Source organism: Oncorhynchus mykiss, chromosome 18 (assembly GCF_013265735.2).
Source record: "Oncorhynchus mykiss isolate Arlee chromosome 18, USDA_OmykA_1.1, whole genome shotgun sequence".
Classification (NCBI taxonomy): Eukaryota; Metazoa; Chordata; class Actinopteri; order Salmoniformes; family Salmonidae; genus Oncorhynchus; species Oncorhynchus mykiss.
This window is the reverse complement of record NC_048582.1, coordinates 45,847,177-45,870,453: the sequence shown is the minus strand read 5'-3', so window position 1 is coordinate 45,870,453 and position 23,277 is coordinate 45,847,177. Positions and strand designations below refer to the sequence as shown.

The 23,277-nt window shown below is 40.8% G+C and overlaps 1 protein-coding gene across 2 annotated transcripts in view; it reads left to right on the top strand.

Annotated features, from left to right (window-relative positions):
- LOC110496374 (potassium voltage-gated channel subfamily G member 2) overlaps positions 1 to 13,721 on the top strand; it is a 33,536-nt gene extending 19,815 nt beyond the window's left edge. Inside the window, exon 3 of one of the 2 annotated variants that reach the window (XM_036952935.1) lies at positions 12,165 to 13,721. In XM_036952935.1, the coding sequence (XP_036808830.1) occupies positions 12,165 to 12,896 (732 nt within the window). In that variant the 3' untranslated portion in view covers positions 12,897 to 13,721. The remainder of the gene's footprint in view (positions 1 to 12,164) is intronic. The other variant, XM_021572235.2, reaches the window with a different exon arrangement.
- The last annotated feature ends 9,556 nt before the right edge of the window (positions 13,722 to 23,277 follow it).

Here is a 23,277-nt window from a genome sequence, read left to right as displayed (position 1 = left end):
TAAAAGCATCAGAGGACAAAGCCAAGGTGGTGTTGGTGATGGACAGCACTTAGCTTGTCTGTTCTGATACAGCTCAGTGATTCAGGCCCACATAACAGCTGCACGTACACACATGTAGAGTTTTATGGGTGTGCTTATTGCCTCTATCTGGATGAATAGAGGATTCAAGTGTGTGTGTGTGTGTGTCCTCAGAGTAGAGTGTTTCCCAAACCCGGTCCTGGGACCCCAAGGGGTGCACGTTTTGGTTTTTGCCCTAGCACTACACAGCTGATTCAGATAACCAACTCATCATCAAGCTTTGATTATTTGAATCAGCTGTGTCGTGCTAGGGCAAAAACCAAAACGTGCACCCCTTGGGGTCCCAGGACCGGGTTTGGGAAACGCTGCTCTAAGTAGTGTGTCCTCTGAGTTTGTGTCAATTTCAGTCTTTTCACACCTCAATGTCAAAATGGCTTATTTCTCCCCCTGTAAACGTCTGTGGAAATGTAGAACTTGTTTTATCCATTTTCTTCTCTCTGATAATACAGTGCATTCTGAAAGTAGTCAGACCCCTTGACTTTCCACATTTTGTTACGTTACAGCCTTATTCTAAAATGGATTAAATAAAAAATGGTCCTCATCGATCTACACACAATATGATCAATAATGACAGTTTATAAAAAAACAAATAAAAACAGAAATACCTTAATTACATAAGTATTCAGACCCTTTGCTATGAGACTCAATGGAGCTCAGCTGCATCCTGTTTCCATTGATCATCCTTGAGATGTTTCTACAACTTGATTGGAGTCCACCTGTGGTAAATTCAATTGGTTGGACATGATTTGGAAAGGCACACACCTGTCTATATAAGGACCCACAGTTGACAGTGCATGTCAGAGCAAAAACCAAGCCATGAGGTTGACGGAATTGTCCGTAGAGCTCCGAGACAGGATTGTGTTGAGGCACACATACCAAAATAATTCTGCAGCATTGAAATTCCCCAAGAGTCTCTCTTGACAGGCAACAAGACCGCCTGGGTTGAGGCCAGCGTACGTCTGCTGTAATGTAATTGATTGCCAGCGTGAATTATGGGAATTATTCCAGTGAGTTATTTCAGTCTAGTGAGAAACAAATACATTTAAGAAACATAATACACATTTTAAATAACTGGAAAAGAAGCCAGGGAAATAGATTATTTAATGTGGGAGATTACACTTCTCTCACTCAAATGAAAAATATCAATGACTTCGAAAGTCTAAAGAAATGTCCTACTGTGGAGAAAGTCTGTTCCTCAGTCATTGTATTGGATTAGTGTGTTAGTCATCATATGGGGAACGCTTTGCCAAAAACAAAATCATCCAAGACAAGGCTTCCACATAAACACGCACGCACACACCCTTTGGAGAGGAATGAGACAGCTACCATCACTCTGCTCTGATCATACACCAGGATCCTGAGGCCATCTAGCCTCAAGCACTTTCTCTCACACGTACACACACAGCATGGCTGGCAGCCTGCTGTCTCGAACAGCATCTCTGTGAGTTGAGTGCCCCTACTGCCTCCTTAGGCAGCTTTATTTAACTAGGTAGGCCAGTTGAGGACATGTTCTCATTTACAACTGTGACCTGGCCAAGATAAAGCAAAGCAGTGCGACAAAAACAACACAGGGTTACACATAATCAAATGTACAGTCATAGCCAAAAGCTTTTAAGAATGACACATTCATTTTCACAAGTCTGCTGCCTCAGTTTGTATATACTCCAGAATGTTATGAAGAGTGATCAGATGAATTGCAATTAATTGCAAAGTCCCTCTTTGCCATGCTAATGAACTGAATCCCCCAAAACATTTCCACTGCATTTCAGCCCTGCCACATAAGACCAGCTGACATCATGTCAGTGATTCTCTCATTGTCACAGGTGTGAGTGTTGACGAGGACAAGGCTGGAGATCACTCTGTCATGCTGACTGAGTTTGAATAACAGACTGGAAGCTTCAAAAGGAGGGTGGTGCTTGGAATCATTGATCTTCCTCTGTCAATCATGGTTACCTTCAAGGAAACAATTGCCGTCATCATTGCTTTGCACAAAAAGGGCTTCACAGGAAAGGATATTGCTACCAGTAAGATTGCACCTAAATCAACCATTTATCAGATCATCAAGAACTTTAAGGAGAGCGGTGCAATTGTTGTGAAGAAGGCTTCAGGGCGCCCAAGAAAGTCCAGCAAGCGCCAGGACCATCTCCCTAAAGTTGATTTAGCTGCGGGGCACCAGCAGTACAGCGCTTGCTCAGGAATGGCAGCAGGCAGGTGTGAGTGCATCTGCATGCACAGTGAGGCGAAGACTTTTGGAGGATGGCCTGGTGTCAAGAAGGGCAGCAAACAAGTCACTTCTCTCCAGGAAAAACATCAGGGACAGACTGTTCTTCTGCAAACGGTACAGGGATTGGACTGCTGAGGACTGGGATAAAGTTATTTTCTCTGATTAATCCCCTTTCTGATGGTTTGGGGCATCCGGAAAAAAAGCTTGTCCGGAGAAGACAAGGTGAGCGCTACCATCAGTCCTGTGTCATGCCAACAGTAAAGCATCCTGAGACCATTCATGTGTGCTTCTCAGCCAAGGGAGTGGGCTCACTCACAATTTTGCCTAAGAACACAGCCATGAATAAAGAATGGTACCAACACATCCCCGAAGAGCAACTTCTCCCAACCATCCAGGAACAGTTTGGTGACAAACAATGCCTTTTCCAGCATGATGGAGCACCTTGCCATAAGGCAAAAGTGGTAACTAAGTGGCTCGGGGAACAAAACATCGATATTTTTGGTCCATGTCCAGGAAACTCCCCAGACCTTAATCCCATTGAGAACTTGTGGTCAATCATCAAGAGGCGGGTGGACAAACAAAAACCCACAAATTCTGACAGTCAGGATGTGGCCCAGAAGTTAATTGACAGCATGCCAAGGTGGATTGCAGAGGTCTTGAAAAAGAAGGGTCAAATATTGACTCTGCATCAACTTAATGTAATTGTCAATAAAAGCCTTTGACACTTATGAAATGCTTGTAATTATACTTCAGTATTCCATAGTAACATCTGACAAAAATATCTAAAGACAGTGAAGCAGAAAACTTTGTGGAAATGAATATTTGTGTCATTCTCAAAACTTTTGGCCACGACTATACAGTCAATAACACAAAATAAAATAAAAATAGACAAATCTATGTACAGTGTGTGCAAATGTAGAAGAGTAGGGAGGTAGGCAATAAATAGGTTCTAGAGGCGAAAATAATTACAATGTAAAATTAATACTGGAGTGATAGATGTGCAGATGATGATGTGCAAGTAGAGATACTGGGGTGCAAAAAAGCAAGAGGGTAAGTAAAAATATGGGGATGAGGTAGTCGGGTGTGCTATTTACAGATTGGCTGTGTACAGTGATCGGTAAGCTGCTCAGACAGCTGATGTTTAAAATTAGAGAGGGAGATATAAGACTCCAGCTTCAGAGATTTCTACAATTCGTTCCAGTCATTGGCAGCAGGGGGTGCTGAGATGTTGGCCAGGGTAGGGGTAGCCAGGTGGAAAGCATGGCCAGACGTGGAAAAATGCTTATTGAAATGATAAATTTTATACCAGGTGTCAGAGTATGTGAGCGGAGTGGAGCTGGATCCTGCCCAATTTGACTCGAGTGTGGAGCGAGTTTCCCAAAATTTGGAGCTTTGGCCTTCTGGTCCGCTCCAATTTCACTCCAGTAGCGCTCACTTCACGAGCTCAGGGCATGCCCGGCCCAGCATGCATCTGTAGTCTACTTGTGTGCTGCTATAGCACCTTGCTTTAGCTACTGTCACCAAGTATCCTAAATCTTTTCATAAAGAAACTACTAAAACACACAGGTGACAAATCAAGGTGACTTACCAATATGAGGAGGACCAAGAGCAAGAGACGAAGTGTGGTGATGTAGTGTCCACAACTAAAGAATCATTGTGGAATCTGAAAAGACACATATCCCGAAGGCAGGATAGTGTACTTACTACGTGCACATGCTAACAGAAAGGAATGAGGTGGGTAGCTAGCTAAATGTGTCATTGTAGCAAAGTATTTATGAACAAAGATCTGACCTCTTATACAATAGGCCATCATAGATTTTGGCCCAATAGTCCTGGCATATTTCCTCTTTCAAGGAGCTTTCTATTTTGATCAGGTTATTTTACCTCAGATCTTTTGGGCTTACCTCCAGAAAAAGAAAGAAAAAACGATGCATCCTGCCCAGCCTGGCAAGAGTAGTCCGAAGAGTGTTTAGCATCCCAGTAGCTCTGCAAGTGTGGAGAGAATATTCTCCACTGCTGACCTGCTCTCCAGGCACCATCGCATGAGCCTGAAGCCACAGACTCTGGTCAAACTCGTGTTTCTAAAAATGTATTCAAAGACACTGAAGACTGAGCCTAATAAGGCATTTAAAAAAAAATGGTATTTAATGTTAAGCAAGTCACAGCCTATATGTGCAATTTATAGACTATAATGATTTAATACAATGAAATGTTGTTTAAATGCTGAGTGCTTAATGTCTCTGCCAGCCTAGTGTGTCACACTCACAAATGCTTCAAAATATATTTCTTTGTAGACTAAAACCTTGAAATAATTTAAATAGTATAGCGTATTTAATTAGGCTACCTGTCTGGCTCTTGACTTATTTAGTGTTTATATGCTGTTTAGTACATTCATGTGGCCTATTTGAAATGATGAGTGATTCTTAGTCACCTTTTCATTCAAATCATATGGTTTGGTTTCGATACTTCAAAACCGAATGGTAGGTCCAGGTAGTTAGAAAAACAGATGTGTGTTGGTTAGGGCTGTGGTGGTCATGAAGTTTTGCCAGACGGTAATTGTCAAGCAAATAACTGTCTCACGGTAATTGACCGTTAATTAACATAAACACATGTAGCATCTCCTGGCTTTCACACGCAGCCTACAAGCCCCTGATGCCGACCTTTGGAACATCCCTATCTATAATAAATCCAGGTAATATAGCCTACACCTTCACAATAAATCCATTATTGATATTAGACAGGTCTAAAGAAGCATGATAATGTAGTCTATTTCTGAAGAACAGAATAGCATATTATGAGTTGCCCCTATGTTAGGTCCTGATCTGGCTATGCCAAACGGCTGTGGGCTACACTAGTTCATTTAGCAGACAAGATTTGCTTAGAATTCCGTGACATTATTTGATAGTATGAAGAATACAATTGAGGAAAGCGGAATAAAATAGAAAGGATATTTTCTCCAAGCGATTTGAGGGAGTGCTCACATACGGCTATTCTGTGTTGAGCGGTTAACAAAGAAATAGGTCAATCCTATATGCTTTATATAGAGTTATTCATTTTACTTTAGTTGTTCTACTAACACTGTTTTGATTTTTAATACGTTGCATGACGTGACCAATGATGATTTGAAAATAGTTGCTTGAAAGGCATGAGCTCTGCTTTGTTTTCTGTGCAGGCTGCACACACTACATCAGTCACTCATTCACAATTTGACAAGGACTTGATAATGCCTAGAATTTCACGGCACATCCCCCTATGTGTGTCCGTAATGCACCCAAATTATTACAACCACTAGCATCCCGAAAACTTTTTTACACAATGTGGCTGATGCAACAGATTAGAATGTTTATCTTAAAATGTTGATAAACTATTAGGCTATTTCTTCACATTATAAGCCCAGCAATGCGCACATGGTAGTAGGCTATAAGCGCAAATGTTCCATTAGCGGAAAACACCATTATCAAAAGTAATCGCAAATGCAATTATGCATGTCATGCTTTTATTATAAAGGTGCTTTTTTTATAGTGAAAATTATCTTCCCCAAACTTGAAACTCACACGCTGCTTATGTAGGCCAGTTAGGCTCTACACCCCTTGTAAAGCAGGTTAATGTGCTTCATTTTAAGAAGTTATTTGGCCACTTTAGTTGTAATACAAACCATATTAAAACATATAGGCCTATGGGCTAGGCTACATGAGGTGTGCGAATATGATTAGAAAAAATCACACAAATAAATACTTTGTTTCTTATGCTGGGCATAATTCACGTAATAATATATAATTCACAAGTGAGAGGATAATATTGTCAGCCATCAGACTATTCTTGATTTAATCTTGACTTTACATATATTATTTAGTAAATGTGTGAAATTTGTTTTGTTTTAGAATGGACCATTATCATGCACCAGTCAGCGGGGAAAATACATGTCATCTATGCACTTAAATAGTGAATGGAGGATGCTTTTTCCTGTGGTTTATGCTCATGCCAGCCAGGTAGGCTATACTCCTGTTGTAAATATAAGCAATGTGGTTAATATTAGGAAAGTTGAGAAACAAATATAGTAGGCCTATCCTATATAAAACTGAGCCGCCTATTTTTAGTAGAGGCCATCCCTCTGTTTTCTCACACCTATTGAAACGTTGCGCAACATGAGCTCATAGGCTCTCATGAAGTGTTTGATTAGAGGGACAATAGAGTGCTGAGTACAATGCAGTCTACAAATCCGGTGTGTCAGCCCACAATCTGAAATTGAGCAAACAGTGTAGAATTTAAGCAACCAGGAAATGACAGAGCAATCTCCGCTAGATAATACAGCCACAAATTCAGAACAGCTTTCCCATTTTGACAACAGTTGCTGCTCCGGTGGTAGAAATCAATAGGTGAATATCACAGCCAATCACAACACTGGTGGGGAAGTAATACTGTGAATCACTATCGTTATCAACAAATATACAGTAACTGTCAAAGGTTTGGACACACCTACTCATTCAAGGGTTTTTCTATTTTCTACATTGTAGAATAATTGTAAAGACATCAAAACTGTCTCTGAGTAGGTGTGTCCAAACTTTTGATTGGTGCTGTATATTATGGACATTTCCAGAAATTACAATGCAAAAATGTAAAATATCCTATGTGTAGCACCTTTAACATCTAAACATTAAACCACAACAGCCTTCAGAATCGCAAGGTGCAGGCTCCTGTTCACTGAATGTGAGATAGCTGGCCAGTGCCCTCTCACATTGATGAGAAGGAGATGATCATTTTATAATAAATAAGTTATTTTTATTAACTTGCATGACATACCAGCAGTAACCTTCACACACTGAACACCATTTCCCATTCAAAGAAACTGCAGTGCTTGAGGGAGGAGGCCACAGGTGTGTGCAATTTGATAATTAGCAAAGCTTGCAAGCAGTCAGCTGACAATTAAAGGGACATCCCACTGGGCAAAAACGTGTTTAATCAACATGGTTTCAATGTAATTTGTCAAAGTATTGTGATGTGGAATCTAAGGGGAAAATATGTTGGATTTGAAAAAAGTCTAAACTATTGTTTTGAGGGTGAGATTTCCATCACATGATTATGTAATCATGGTAACTCAATTTCAACAGAGAAACCTTGTAGAAAAATATGTTGAATTTGTACCTTTTAAACCAATGTCAGGTCTTCACCAGTATATCCACTATCAGGAAAAACAACAATAGGCTGAGCAGCACCACCTACTGGAGAATTGATCTATCTATGGCTACCATTTGGTCTCCCATCCAGGGTTTTAACGAAGCCCAGCCCTGCTTAGTTATAATATTGTCACTAACTATTACCAATGTGCTATTGTGAGAATGATTGTTAATAGATCTCCATTTAAAAATGAAATAGATTCACTGTTGCTATCAAAGTCATTCCAAAGGGTAGGTTAAACAGAGCAAATGAAACGTAGCCATACTTTCACTCATATACCATCAATGATGCTATATAGACCTATATAACACAGCTATTGTTTTAATTTAACCCATAATAATAAAATAGACCTATGATTTCAAGCTCTGGTTGATTTGAAATTGTATGATATTTAGCCATGTTTAATTGTTTGGTTGTCAAAGCAACCAAATATCAATATTTGAAGGAGATTCATCTTCTGCTTGGATAGTTCCATCTGTGCCACGGACTTAGTCTGGCTTTAATTTCAGTCTGTCTAGAAATGTATAATTGATATGTTGGATTCACGTCTTTACCTCAACCAAAAATGAAAGTGAAAGGATAGGACTAAATCAAATAAAACATTATTTAAAGGGCATTTAAAGTTTGATTTGATCTAGTCCTAATGTATAACTTCCATTTTTGGTTGAGATGGACATATGAATCACTTTTGAAATACCATAAATAGCCTATTAACTTGTTGTCAAGTTAACAAATGATATGTTGAATTCACATCTCCAACTCCAACAAAAATAAAAGTTAAAGAATAGGATTAAGCCAGTGTCTCAGATGGAACTATCCAAGCAGTAGGTACATCTCCTTTAAATGTAGATATTTGGTTGCATTGTCAACCAAACAAAATTCAGTATTGCTTTTGTAATACGTAAATAGCCTATCTTTCAAACGTGTGTAACATTCAACCTTAAAATGGCCACATTGAGGTTACTGTAACTATACATTTCTACTTATGTAATCATATAAAGCGTGCATGTTCAGGATAGCATGCATAGGTCATCGCAGGTCTGCGGAGATCTTCACAAGTGCTGTTATAATCTGCAGAAAATATGGAATGACATTGATCACTTGCACTATGTACTTTATGGTGCGTTTTTAAATGGTTGAAAGAGCAGTGATAGATATTTGGATGACAACTAAACCGAAAATTAGACATTGTTTTTTTGGTTGTGCTTTTTCATGGTTGAAAGCATAGTGATAACACACTGGAAATTCAACTGACTTTTGGCTGTCTTTTTGAGTGGGTGAATATAGGTTGTAATCATTAATCAACGTCTCCACCAAATATTATCCACGTTGAAATACGTGGTGTGCTCAGTGGGTTAGGTTGAGCTGATTGGAAAAGTTCAATTAACATGTGATAATGAATTGACATTTTAGGATCCTAGCTATATAAACACACAATAAATACATGTATAGAAATGACAGGGAAGGCTACTCCTTCACACAGAGAATGTACAATAGCTCTAACAACCATTCGATGAAACAACTAACAGATGATTATCTACCACATTCTACACACACCTTGGGGACCAGAGGTCGTCCTCCTCCTGTGGTGATTGGCCACATTGTTTAGTAAACACGCGACATGGCTGCTACACACCTGTCTGGAGCTCTGATATGGTCAGAGTAGCGTGTTTGCTGAATCTGATGATTGTGTGTGTGTTCATTTGATCCACTGTAGCCATGCACAGGGCCTTCAGAAAGTATTCATACCACTTGACTTACAGTACTCCACATTTTGTTGTGTTACAGCCTGAATTGAAAAGTGATACAATTTATGTTTTAAACATTTTTACAAATGTATTAAATTAAATGCATAAATATATAATTTACATAAGTATTCACACCCCTGAGTTAATACATGTTAGAATCACCTTTGGCAGCGATTACAGCTGTGAGTCTTTCTGGGTAAATCTCTAAGAGCTTTGCACACCTGGATTTTACAATATTTGCACATTATTCTATTGAAAATTCTTCAAGCTCTGTCAAGTTGGTTGTTGATCATTGCTTGTCTTTCCACAGCCATTTTCAAGTCTTTCAATATCGTCTTGGTAAGCAACTCTAGTGTAGAATTGGCCTTGTGTAAGGTTATTGTCCTGCTGAAAGGTGAATTTGTCTCTGTTGGAAATCGGACTGAACCAGGTTTTTCTCTAGGATTTATCCTGTGCTTAGCTCTATTCCGTTTATTTTTATCCCTAGTCCTTGCCGATGACAAGCATACCCATAACATGATGCAGTACCCACCAAGCTTGAAAATATGAACAGTGGTACTCAGTGATGTGTTGTGTTGATTTGCCCCAAGCATAACACTTTATATTCAGGACATAAAGTTCAAATCTTTGCCACATTTTTAGCAATTTTACAGAGTGCATGTTTTGGAATATTTTTATTCTGTACAGGCTTCCTTCTTTTCACTCAGTATTGTGGAGTATCTACAATGACATACTTAAATGTTGTTAATCCATCATCAGTTTTCTCCTATCACAGCCATTCCACTCTGTAACTGAGTGGTTTCCTTCCTCCTTATTTAGCCTTGACATAACAAAGGGGTTGAATACTTATTGACTCAACCCATCAAAGGACATCAGTACAACAACAACTGGCCAAATTGTGCATTTATTTTACATGCACACACACTTGCAAGCACTTACGCACACATACACACTTCCCTCTGGGGGAAAAATGGGTTGATTCAACATTGTTCCACGTAATTTCAACAAAAAAATAAATGTGATGACATTGAATCAAAGTGGAAAACTGATTGGATTTGCAAAGTCATCAAGGGATTTTCCTATTAAATTTAAAAAAAAACTTTTAGCCTAAAATCCAATGACATGGTGACATCTTTTGTTGATTTCACGTTGTATTCATGTTAGTTGGTAACTCAACCAAATGTAAATCAAAACTAGATGTAGAAATGACGTCTGGGCCCCGTGGGTTTATTGTTGTGCTCTGTGAATAACCAAGCATAGTGGAGCAGTTGCATGTTGTTTGGATTAGTAAACATGGAAGAAAGGTTTATGTTGCTCTGGTTTATATTTTTGAATGCTGATTTCTGTGCTGCCTTTTGCCTTTCAAGCCTTTCAGATACAGCTTTGCTTTGATTAAAGTATATTTACTGGAATAATGAGAGGCTAAAAGTCACCCAGCCTGGTTTGTACATTCCCTCCTCACTCCACTATGTCTCCAAGGATACACTGGAGTGGTTTTTAAGATGCATATATACTCTTTTTAAGCACCTCTAGCATCTTATTCATAAGTGATGATTCTCTAACAGGTTAGAGCTCAACCGCTGGTCAAAAACACGTGTTCCCTAATCACATTTAAGGAGTAATTGAGGAGACTATGATGGAACGGAAGGATGTACTAACTGGAGGAAAGTTACTAAAAGTTGGCAAAAGTAATTAAGACATTATTTCATGCTCACTTCTTCCTAAACATGTTGATGAAGCGTAGCTAGGTTCCCCAGAGCGAGAGTGCAATAAAAGGAGAGGCCGACAGCTTGGCTTCTTTCTTTCATAGAAATGAAATATTCTAGATGTTTGTACAGTATAAACCTTTACACATACACCCCATCTCCACCCCCACCTCGCTCCTCATTCTCCTTCTGGGTCTGTTTTCATAATCACATGTAAATACAGTTATGTAATATTTATGGACCCATTTAGAGCAGACGGAAAATTGATTACACTACAGGAAGTAAGGATATTTCATCATGCCAGAAGTAAATTAAAGTATTTATAATATATTTATAATGTAGTCAAGGTTGGCTTTAGCTTAGTCCCCGCTGATCCCAGGAAGGAAATTAATTTCCTTTAATGAAGTTGCATTAATAACAGTCAGATTGGAGAGAGTTGGAGGAAAGGGAAGGAATCAATGGTTTCTCCTCAGCTTCACGTTGCCGTTGACATTGTGGCTGCATGAGTTCTATGGATCTGTCTCATGGCACACTTGTGTGACTTTATTTATTGTGGCTGGACACCAGTAATTCATTTTTTGGGTACAAAGATTCTGAATGTATGACCAGATATTGCTACCAGGGTGATTTGTCTAAAGGAGTTGACAGTCTACAAACAGAGCTTATAATAATATAATACATTGTACTGTATAGCCCATCTTAGCCTTGCCAATTAAAGGAAGGAATTTCTGACATCATCAAAGCCTCTCTTCTCAGTTTTATAAATCATGTAAAGTACTGCTGACAGACTGCCTGTCTATTTTATAATACACAGGAAGAAAAAAACATATCCTTCAGGCTTTTTGATCAAAGTTACTTGTCTCTTTTCCTTATGATCCCAATCAACTAACAGGGATGTTCAGATGGTTTATGTGCTGCTCCAAGACCCTCTCCAGCTCTCCCTCGAAACATTGCTCCTCCCCAAATATCTACCCCCTCACCCCCCCTGGAGCCCCCGCTGGTGTAGAGGAGTCTGACGCCACTGGTGGCTGTTGAACTGGTCCTTCGAGCCGGATAGGAACAACTGACAACTTGTGTGATTAGGAAACAGTTATCCAGAATGTTTTATAATAGTGAATGTATTGTCGTTTCCTACCAATGTCTTGCAATATAATTGTTGCTTGCCTTAACACTGTGTGTTCACTCTCTTCTACTGTGAGTTTTTCTTAACACTATGTTTCCTCTGTCTTCCAGGGTGAGTGTTCTCAGAGGTGCTACAATATCTTTGTCCTGGAGACTGTGTGTGTGGCCTGGTTCTCTCTGGAGTTCCTGCTGCGCTTCATCCAGACGCCGAGTAAGTGTGTGTTCCTGAAGACGCCCCTCAACATCATCGACGTGGTGGCCATCCTGCCCTATTACATCACTGTGATCGTAGACTCTCTGTCTGAGGGAGGGGAGAAGCCCAGCGGCGGGAACAACTACCTGGAGAAGGTGGGCCTGGTGTTGCGGGTACTCCGGGCCTTGAGGATCTTCTACGTGATGCGTCTGGCGCGCCACTCCCTGGGGCTGCAGACCTTAGGCCTGACGGTCCGACGCTGCACCCGCGAGTTCGGCCTGCTCCTCCTGTTCCTGTGTGTTGCCATGGCACTGTTCTCCCCGCTGGTGTTCCTGGCGGAGAGCGAGATGGGCGCCAAGTACGACTTCACCAGCATCCCCGGCACCTACTGGTGGGCGGTGATCTCCATGACAACGGTGGGGTACGGGGACATGGTGCCGCGTAGCATCCCGGGTCAGGTGGTGGCGCTCAGCAGCATCCTCAGTGGGATCCTCCTCATGGCGTTCCCCGTCACCTCCATCTTCCACACGTTCTCTCGGTCCTACCTGGAGCTGAAGGAGGAGCAGAACAGAACACTGAGACAGAAACCAGACTTCCAGGACTCCAGCAAGTCTCAGAACAGCGAGGACTCGGCCGAAACGGACAGTTAACATGGCATCACTGAAGTCGCCTCCTCTGCTTTACGCAGGAAGTCCATCGCCCTTGCGTCACAGAGGAGGGCCATGCAGACTCAAGACTGAGTGTGTGTGCAACGTGAAAGCCTGTGGGTGTGCAGTGCACTGTGGGAAACTCGTACTAAAGCTGGAGGATCTAAACAGGGATTTCAAGCTTAAAAAGAAAAGGAGCTCCAACATTTTGTGACCCTCCATAGCTCTGTCCATCAGAGTGTGTTCAAGAGTTTCTAAGATTTTATAAGACAGCTGCATAAGTCTTTTTGCTGACATTACTGGTGTATAGCTGATCACATTATAAAATCACAAGTTCTCTGTGGTCAAAGGACATTTCACCCAGGAGTATAGAAGCCCTACAACACAGGAGTATAGCCCTACAGCACAGCATGGGGAGAAACCTTCTCTCTCACAAATATTCAGTATGATTAAAGCTATTATTTTAAGGGAAAAAACACTACAAATATTATAATTTTGGTATATATTTAGGATAAGAAATATTGCAACAAGATATAAGTGCAATAAGAAAGATTATTTAACTATAAACAACACATTTACATATTTCAGAATGCTTAGTTTGCGTCTATATAGACTCAGGATCTGCATATTTTAATAAATGTAAGAAAACCATGACCTCGGCTGATGCAATGTATGATTCTACACTTTATTAAATTAATTTGATCCCATGATTCTGTCTGGGGGTTTTCCTCCAATTTCCTCTGAATAATAATGGCCTTGGCTCCAGACATGTTATGTTCAATCTAATCAGGGGCGCAACTTTGGTTTTAGAAGTGGGGGGGACATAATTATTATTATTTTTTATCCAGTTGGATAAACACTCCATACAGCCTACCCGACCGCTCGGAGGCGTCCGCATGGTCCTAAAGCACACCATTGCCTTGTTTTGTATCACATTCCAATGATAAAACTGGGGGGGGACAAAATTGAATTTCAGAATGTGGAGGGGACATGTCCCCCCGTCCCCAGTGACAGTTGCGCCCCTGCATCTAACAAGCATCTTAAAATTATTGACGAATAATTGTATGGCTTAGATCATGGAAACCCATGGGAATCAATATGGACTGAACAGACTGACTAAAGGGATTAGAAACAAATTAAAACACAATCTTGATCAGATCTAGAGAATCGTGTGTTAAGTAGATATAGATAAATATACCTTTTTTGAGAAAGGACATGGGCAAGGTTAGAACCTGTGACCTTCTGGTCCCTATCCCAGTGTGCTAGTAGGGGTGAGGGCATCATCATTGTTATTTCCACATACATAAAGTTGTTAAATCAGTCATTTGGAATGTCAGTAGATGACAAATGTGATTAGTTAAAGGGCAGCTGAACTCAATGATTCTGCATATTTTTCTGCTGCTCATTAAAAAAAAGATGGATGAGGGTGTGTTATGTTCGCTATATCGTACCCGCAGTTATTGTTTTGTCCCTCATGAGTCCCGGGAGAAACCTTTCGACCTCAAAATAGTCTAAATATGATAATTCAAGAAATCTGTAATTTGGACATTTTTGCAGAGGTCTTTGTCACGCAATTTTACATCTAGCTAAGGTGTTTGATGCATTCTCTACTGCAGACAGTAGAATCAGCTGATGCTGCGCTCACTACTGATTTCTAAGAACATGTCTACAACTTCATCAGCAAGCTGTCAAAATATCGTAAATAAAGCAAAGCTACATGCTGTTTATCAGTGCCCTAAATTACTACTAAGTTCCATCTCTGTGTTTGTCGATGTAGCTAGCTAGCAGGCACATTTAGCAGGCAGGCCACGTTGGCTAAATCAGCTTAACAAGTCACTGGCAAGTGGCAAAGTACATTGGTGCCACTTAGTTTTTACAACTTTCTCACTATGTATTACCGGAGTGAGTCCGTCTGGCAGTGTTTCATAGCGAATCATGTTACGAAACAGGTCACGGCGGTACACGATTAAATGTTTTAAATATTATCAAGTGACAGTTGGGATGGAAGTGCGCATTGTCTCAATTTTTATTTTTCTCTCAATTTAATTAAAATAATACATTGACGATGTGTTGTCTTATGTAAACAAGACCGAGGCGCAGCGTAATGTGGACAGTTCTGTTTCACTGGCTGTAGGTTTTGCCATATGATTGAATAGAGCGCAATCAGCACAGCTGATTGATAGTTTGAGTTAGTGTTCCCACTCAGCCATATCTCCATGTTACAGCGCTTGTTTACGGAAAAACAGACAGAAGACGAGGCGACGACCTGTGCTAATTAGCTATCTAGCATGCTCTGAACACCTGTGTGTCAGCTTAACTCAGGAAATGTAGCGGAATGGAGCTAAGAACATAACAGCTTCCCTATATCTCTCAAATATCCGTTTTGGTAGATGCTGACCCAAAAAAGTATGCTATTTACACTTAGTAGTACATCTTTACACCTTAATCAATGTTTCTGACTAATATCGATGTAACAGGCCATTTTCAACCAGATAAATTAGTTGTTGAGTTCAGCTGCCCTTTAATATGTTTAGGAAGTTTGGAAAACTAAAGGTACATTGGGATTCGAACTGGCGACCTTCTGTGTTTAATCAAAAGTGCATTTAAAGTTTGATTTAGTCCTATTCTATAATTTAGATTTTTGGTTGAGATGGAGACGTGAATACAATGTATTAATTTGTAGACAAACTGGAATTAAAGCCAGACTAAATCAGTGGCACAGATGGAACTATCCAAGCAGAAGATACATCTCCTTCAAATGGTGATAAATAGCCAATTAACTTGTCAACAAATGATATGTTGATTCATATCTCCAACTCAACCAAAAATAAATGGGATTAAGCTAGTGGCTCATGCGGAACTATCATAGCAGTAGATACAGATGTAGGATCTTAATTTGAGCCAGATTGCTACAGCAGGAAAATTATAATCCTATAGCAACAGGAATGGATTTATGTGGATTACAATTAATGGAAATGTTTGTAAGGGTTTATACAATTTCTTAAGAGAAAATCAAATCCTAGATTAAAATAATAATAATCAGATCAAGCGTTAACAGACGATAGCAGACACCCGCATAGCAGATGTTTTGGTGGTGGAAATGCATTGGAGCTGTCAAATCGGAGAGCAGCTGTCCTTGCAATCATTGTGACAAGAATCGACGGGTTGTGCATTCCGTGGTGCCGTTCTGCTTCGCTATTTGAAGCTCGCCTGTTAGCTTGCACGATTCTCGCCATTCTCCTTTGACCTCTCATCAATGAGCTGTTTATGACCAAAGGACTGCAGCTAACTGGATGTTTTGTTTGTCGCACCATTCTCGGTAAACCCTAAACACTCTCGTGCGTGGAAAAGCCCAGGAGACCGGACATTTTCTGAGATACTGGAACCAGTGCGCCTGGCACCGTCGATCACAGCACGCTCAAACTTGCTTAGGTCACTCATTTTGCCCATTCTGTTAAATCTAACAGTTACTGAATGCCTGTCTGCCTGCCTTATATAGCAAGCCATGGCCACGTGACTCACTGACTGTAGGAGCAAACCATTGTCGTGAACGGGGTGGTGTACTTAATTCAATTAATACACCCGAGTGCATTTATCCTGTCTTGAATGAAAAGGTCATTTTGCAATCTCCCAAAATAAATGCAATCTATGACAAGAGACAGACACTACACTTGTCCATTCAGTAGCGGGACAAGACTCCCGACTTGGATGACCATTCAAAAAATGTTTCCCAATCTGAAATGTCTAAATGGAAGTTAAACTTCAGAAGCCTTTTTAAGTCTCAAAAAAATTGCGGTAATAATCTGTGCAGAATCTCAAACGGCATTGATCACTTGCACCGTGTACTTTTAATGTAATCTCAACTGCAATCCAGTTCATTTGGTTCTGCTATTAGATGAAGCACAGTGACATCACATTAATATGCTGTATAAATAAACAAAATATTACATTGTATTCCCATTTGAACTTTGGTTGTGCTTTTAGATGGTTGAAAGCGCAGTGATAACACATAGGAAATTCAACAAACTTCTGGGTGTCTTTTTGAGTGGATCAGTTTCAACAAAATATTACCCAATTATCCACGTTGAACTGACCCAGTGGGTTCTGTACACAAATTGAAATCATCCTCCTTCCCTCGAAAAAAGTTAATATAATTTGTATGTTTACTAGAATTTATAATTAGGCTTGCAAGGTACAATGCTGTGTTTATAACCAAGTGGGAAGGTGGTAATTACCAGTTGTTTAGTCATAAATACGAGTTGGGTGCATTTACATTTGAATACCATCAAACATGGAGGTCATTAGAAGGCTTGTGATTGTCTTGCTCTTTTTTGCCCTTAAAGTATATCCAGAGATCCAGAGATCTTCCTTTTGATTTAGAAAGTGAACAAGACAATTCATTTTCTATCAACAATTAGTATTTTGTTCTTATCATAAACAACAACTGCTGAAGATGCCGCCATGCTTGCCCTCTTTGTTGTAGACAAATGACGTCAGCGGTGCGTTCAAGCGGATTTTTCCTAGTCGTATGCTGATATTTATGAATTTACAAGATGTGATCGCATCATTAGTCCATTCGTCCTATGATCAGATTGGACTAATGCTACGATCACATCTGTTAATTTAGTAAATACCAGGATACAACTGGGAAAAATGTCCCACTTGCACCGCTGACGTCATGTCTATAAAAGAGAGAGAGAAAAAGGGCACGCATGGCGGCATCTTCAGCAGCTCTTTTGTTCCTCCCAGTTTTCCAAAAGGGGACACCTTCTCCTATACAGTGCACTACTTATGACCAGGGCCCATAGGACTTTGCTCAAAGGTAGTGTACTACTACTGTATGTAGGTAATAGGCTGCCATTTGGAACTGACACCCAGTATAATTTCCCCTGGACTAGTTCTGCTGCGGCTGGCCTGCACATTCCTGTTTGTTTAGAATACGCTCTACGTAAATCATTTTGACTAATGTTGGTATGGTGTGGTCAACACAGTGCTTGTTGTGAAGACACAGCGAAGGTGCATTACCATGTACGTTGTTGATAGCCGTGGAGGCCACATGCCTGGAGCCCAAACATGGGCCGTGGTTAGTGAGCCAGTAGTTCCTCTGACAGAAGATACTAACCAGGTCTCCATTGTTGATGGAATAGTATTATCAGGACAGTGCTAATAGACCTGCGTCAGAAATTGTACCCTATTCCCTATATTGCACACTACTTTTCCCCAGGGCTCTAGTACAAATGAGTGTACCATTTAGGGAATAGGGTGTCATTTCAGATACACCCTTCATGCAAACGTCACCAGCATAATACATTTACACAAAGAACAGTAGGATACGTTTTTACATTGGTCTTTAATGACAGCGCCACAGAGCTTTCATGAATTTTGGCTTTTTAACATTATTACCCCATATGGGCTAACGACAACAAGTAACAGTATAAGACGGACCATAGTGAGGTTGATTACAGTGCATTCGGAAAGTATTCAGACCCCTTTCCATTTTTCCCCATTTTGTTACATTCCAGCCTTATTCTAAAATGGATTAAATAAATGTTTTTCCCCTCATCAATCTACACACAATACTCCATAATGACAAAGCGATAACAGGCTTTATAAATGTTAGCAAATAAACAGAAATACCTTATTTACATAAGTATTCAGAACATTTGCTATGAAAACTCGAAATTGAGCTCAGTTGCATCCGGTTTTCATTGATCAATCTTTTATTAATATATATATATATATATATATATATATATATATATATATATATATATATATATATATATATATATATATATATATTATTTTTTATTTATTTATTTATTTGTACCCCCTTTTCTCCCCAATTTTTTGGGATCCAATTAGTAGTTACAGTCTTGTCTCATCGCTGCAACTCCAATACGGGAGAGGCGAAGGTCGAGAGCCGTGTGTCCTCCAAAACACAACCCAACAAAGCCTCACTGCCTCTTCACAATGTCCACGTAACCCGGAAGCCAGCTGGACCAATGTGTTGGAGGAAACACCGTGCACCTGGTGACTGTGTCAACATACACTGGGCCCGGCACACCACAGGAGTCGCTAGTCCGCGATGGGACAAGGACATCCCTGCCGGCCAAACCCTCCCCTATTCCGGACGACGTTGGGCCAATTGTACGCCGCCCCATGGGTCTCCCGGTCGCGGCCGGCTGCGACAGAGCCTGGAATCGAACCCAGAAACTCTAGTGGCACAGTTAGCACTGTGGTGCCTTTGATCAAAGACCTGAGTGGCGCAGTGGTCGATCTTGAGATGTTTCTTCAACTTGATTGGACATGGTTTGGAAAGGTACACCTGTCTATATAAGGTCCCATAGTTGACAGTGGATGTCAGAGAAAAACCAAGCCATGATTTCGAAGGAATTGTCTGTATAGCTCTGAGACAGGATTGTGTCAAGGCACAGATTTGGGGAAGGGTACCAAAAAATGTCTGCAGCATTGGAGGTCCCCAAGAACACCGTGGCTTCCATCAATCAGTCTTATATGGAATACGTTTGGAACCACCAAGTTTCTTCCTAGAGCTGGCCGCCCGGTCAAACTGACGAATCAGGGGAGAAGGGCCTTGGTCAGGGAGGTGACCAAGAACCTGATGGTCACCGACAGAGCTCCAGAGTTCCTCTGTGGATATGGGAGAACCTTCCAGAAGGACAACCATCTCTGCAGCATTCCACCAATTAGGCCTTTATGGTAGAGTGGCCAGACGGAAGCCACTCCTCAGTAAAAGGCACATGATAGCCCGCTTGGAGTTTGCCAAAAGGTACCTAAAGGACTTTCAGACCATGAGAAACCAGATGCTCTGGTCTTTTGAAACCAAGATTGAACTATTTAGCCTGAATGCCAAGTGTCACATTTGGAAGAAACCTGGCACCATCCCTACAGTGACGCATGGTGGTGGCAGCATCATGCTGTGGGGATGTTTTTTAGCGACACTGACTGGGAAACTAGTCAGGATTGAAGGAAAGATAAATGAAGCAAAGTACAGAGAGATCCTTGATGAAGGGCGCTCAGGACCTCAGACTGGGGAGAAGGTTCACCTTCCAACAGGACAAAGACCCTAAGCACACAGCCAAAACAATGCAGGAGTGGCTTCGAGGCAAGTCTCAATGCCCTTGAGTGGCCCAGCCAAAGCCCGGACTTGAACACTGATTGAACATCTCTGGAGAGACCTGAAAATAGCTGTACTGCTACACTCCCCATCTGACTTGACAGAGCTTGAGAGGATTTGCAAAGACTGGGAGAAACTCTCCAAATACAGGTGTGCCAAGCTTGTAGCGTCATACCCAAGAAGACCAATCGCTGCCAAAGGTGCTTCAACAAAGTACTGACTAAAGGGTCTGAATACTTATGTAAAATGTGCTAAAATTTCTAAAAAAACTGTTTTTGCTTTGTCATTATGGGGTATTGTGTGTAGATTGATGAGGGGAACAAAACAATGTAATACAGTTTAGACTAAGGCTGTAACTTAATAACAAATGTGGAACAAGTCAAAGGGTCGGAAAACTTTCTGAATGCACCGTAAATGTGTCTATTGATGAAGAACTGGCCATTCCATGGAAAACATTTTTTGGGGTAATGTACTGTGTACAAAAACAACAAAACGGACACATAACGTTGTAAAAAATAAATAAATAATCAAATAACATGAAAGGGTTTGATATAGCCATACAAAAAAAGATATATTTTTGGTACATAAACTGAGGCTTTGATTCAGTATAAGGTGCCTTCCAGAGCACTGCACTGGGCAGCGTATTGTAAAAGGCCATTTCCCCCGCGTTCGCAGGACAGTATTCATGGTGTGCACTGCGAACGTCGGCTTAAGTGTAAATTGCCTTTAAAAGGGGCATTGTCGGCAGTCCATTGAGCTGCACTATAACATGCCTTAGCTTGAATCCTGACCTAAAACTAGTAAAAAAATTAAGGATTGAAGGTTTGGCATTGTTTTATAAGCGTCTACATTCTACACGAACCGAGGAAAGGTTTGGCAGTTTTACCCATGAACAACTAAAACTGAATAACCACTAATACAACTTATCATGACAAACATTTGGAACAGTGAGAGGGGTCGAGGCTATTTTTGCCCTGTTGATAAGACACAGCCAGAGGTCACTAGGGGCACAACTTCTTCATACAATTACAACAACTATCACCATTTGACATGCACAGCCATCATCATCGTGAAAAAGAGCTTGATAAAAGGGCAAGCGTACAAGGTTTGTGATTATACAGTGCCTTGCGAAAGTATTCGGCCCCCTTGAACTTTGCGACCTTTTGCCACATTTCAGGCTTCAAACATAAAGATATAAAACTGTATTTTTTTGTGAAGAATCAACAAGTGGGACACAATCATGAAGTGGAACGACATTTATTGGATATTTCAAACTTTTTTAACAAATCAAAAACTGAAAAATTGGGCGTGCAAAATTATTCAGCTCCTTTACTTTCAGTGCAGCAAACTCTCTCCAGAAGTTCAGTGAGGATCTCTGAATGATCCAATGTTGACCTAAATGACTAATGATGATAAATACAATCCACCTGTGTGTAATCAAGTCTCCGTATAAATGCACCTGCACTGTGATAGTCTCAGAGGTCCGTTAAAAGCGCAGAGAGCATCATGAAGAACAAGGAACACACCAGGCAGGTCCGAGATACTGTTGTGAAGAAGTTTAAAGCCGGATTTGGATACAAAAAGATTTCCCAAGCTTTAAACATCCCAAGGAGCACTGTGCAAGCGATAATATTGAAATGGAAGGAGTATGCAAATCTACCAATCTACCAATGCAAATCTACCAAGACCTGGCCGTCCCTCTAAACTTTCAGCTCATACAAGGAGAAGACTGATCAGAGATACAGCCAAGAGGCCCATGATCACTCTGGATGAACTGCAGAGATCTACAGCTGAGGTGGGAGACACTGTCCATAGGACAACAATCAGTCGTATATTGCACAAATCTGGCCTTTATGGAAGAGTGGCAAGAAGAAAGCCATTTCTTAAAGATATCCATAAAAAGTGTTGTTTAAAGTTTGCCACAAGCCACCTGGGAGACACACCAAACATGTGGAAGAAGGTGCTCTGGTCAGATGAAACCAAAATTGAACTTTTTGGCAACAATGCAAGACGCAATTTTAACCATCTTCCCTGTCCCTGCTGAAGAAAAGCAGGCCCAAACCATGATGCTGCCACCACCATGTTTGACAGTGGGGATGGTGTGTTCAGGGTGATGAGCTGTGTTGCTTTTACGCCAAACATAACGTTTTGCATTGTTGCCAAAAAGTTCAATTTTGGTTTCATCTGACCAGAGCACCTTCTTCCACATAACGTTTGGAGTAAAAGCAACACAGCTCATCACCCTGAACACACCATCCCCACTGTCAAACATGGTGGTGGCAGCATCATGGTTTGGGCCTGCTTTTCTTCAGCAGGGACAGGGAAGATGGTTAAAATTGATGGGAAGATGGATGGAGCCAAATACAGGACCATTCTGGAAGAATGGAGTCTGCAAAAGACCTGAGACTGGGACGGAGATTTGTCTTCCAACAAGACAATGATCCAAAACATAAAGCAAAATCTACAATGGAATGGTTCAAAAATAAACATATCCAGGTGTTAGAATGGCCAAGTCAAAGTCCAGACCTGAATCCAATCGAGAATCTGTGGAAAGAACTGAAAACTGCTGTTCACAAATGCTCTCCATCCAACCTCACTGAGCTCGAGCTGTTTTGCAAGGAGGAATGGGAAAAAATGTCAGTCTCTCGATGTGCAAAACTGATAGAGACATACCCCAAGCGACTTACAGCTGTAATCGCAGCAAAAGGTGGCGCTACAAAGTATTAACTTAAGGGGGCTGAATAATTTTGCACGCCCAAGTTTTCAGTTTTTGATTTGTTAAAAAAGTTTGAAATATCCAATAAATGTCGTTCCACTTCATGATTGTGTCCCACTTGTTGTTGATTCTTCACTAAAAAATACAGTTTTACATCTTTATGTTTGAAGCCTGAAATGTGGCAAAAGGTCGCAAAGTTCAAGGGGGCCGAATACTTTCGCAAGGCACTGTATTGGCATTTCAGGACTACAAAAAGATAGATAACAAAACAAATCTGAATCACCAGTGATTAAAAGAAAGTTTACCAGCTAGAGTTTACCATCCAGGCTGTGCACATTCGGCCGTGATTGGGAGTCCCAGAGGGCGTCATCCAGGTCTGGCTGGGGTAGGCCGTCATTGTAAATAGGAATTTGTTCTTAACTGACTTGCCTAGTTAAATAAAAGGTTAAATAAAAATAAATACAATATCCAGCGTGAAACTCAATCTGGCACCCTATTCCCTGTACACTGCACTACTTGGTCAAAAAGTA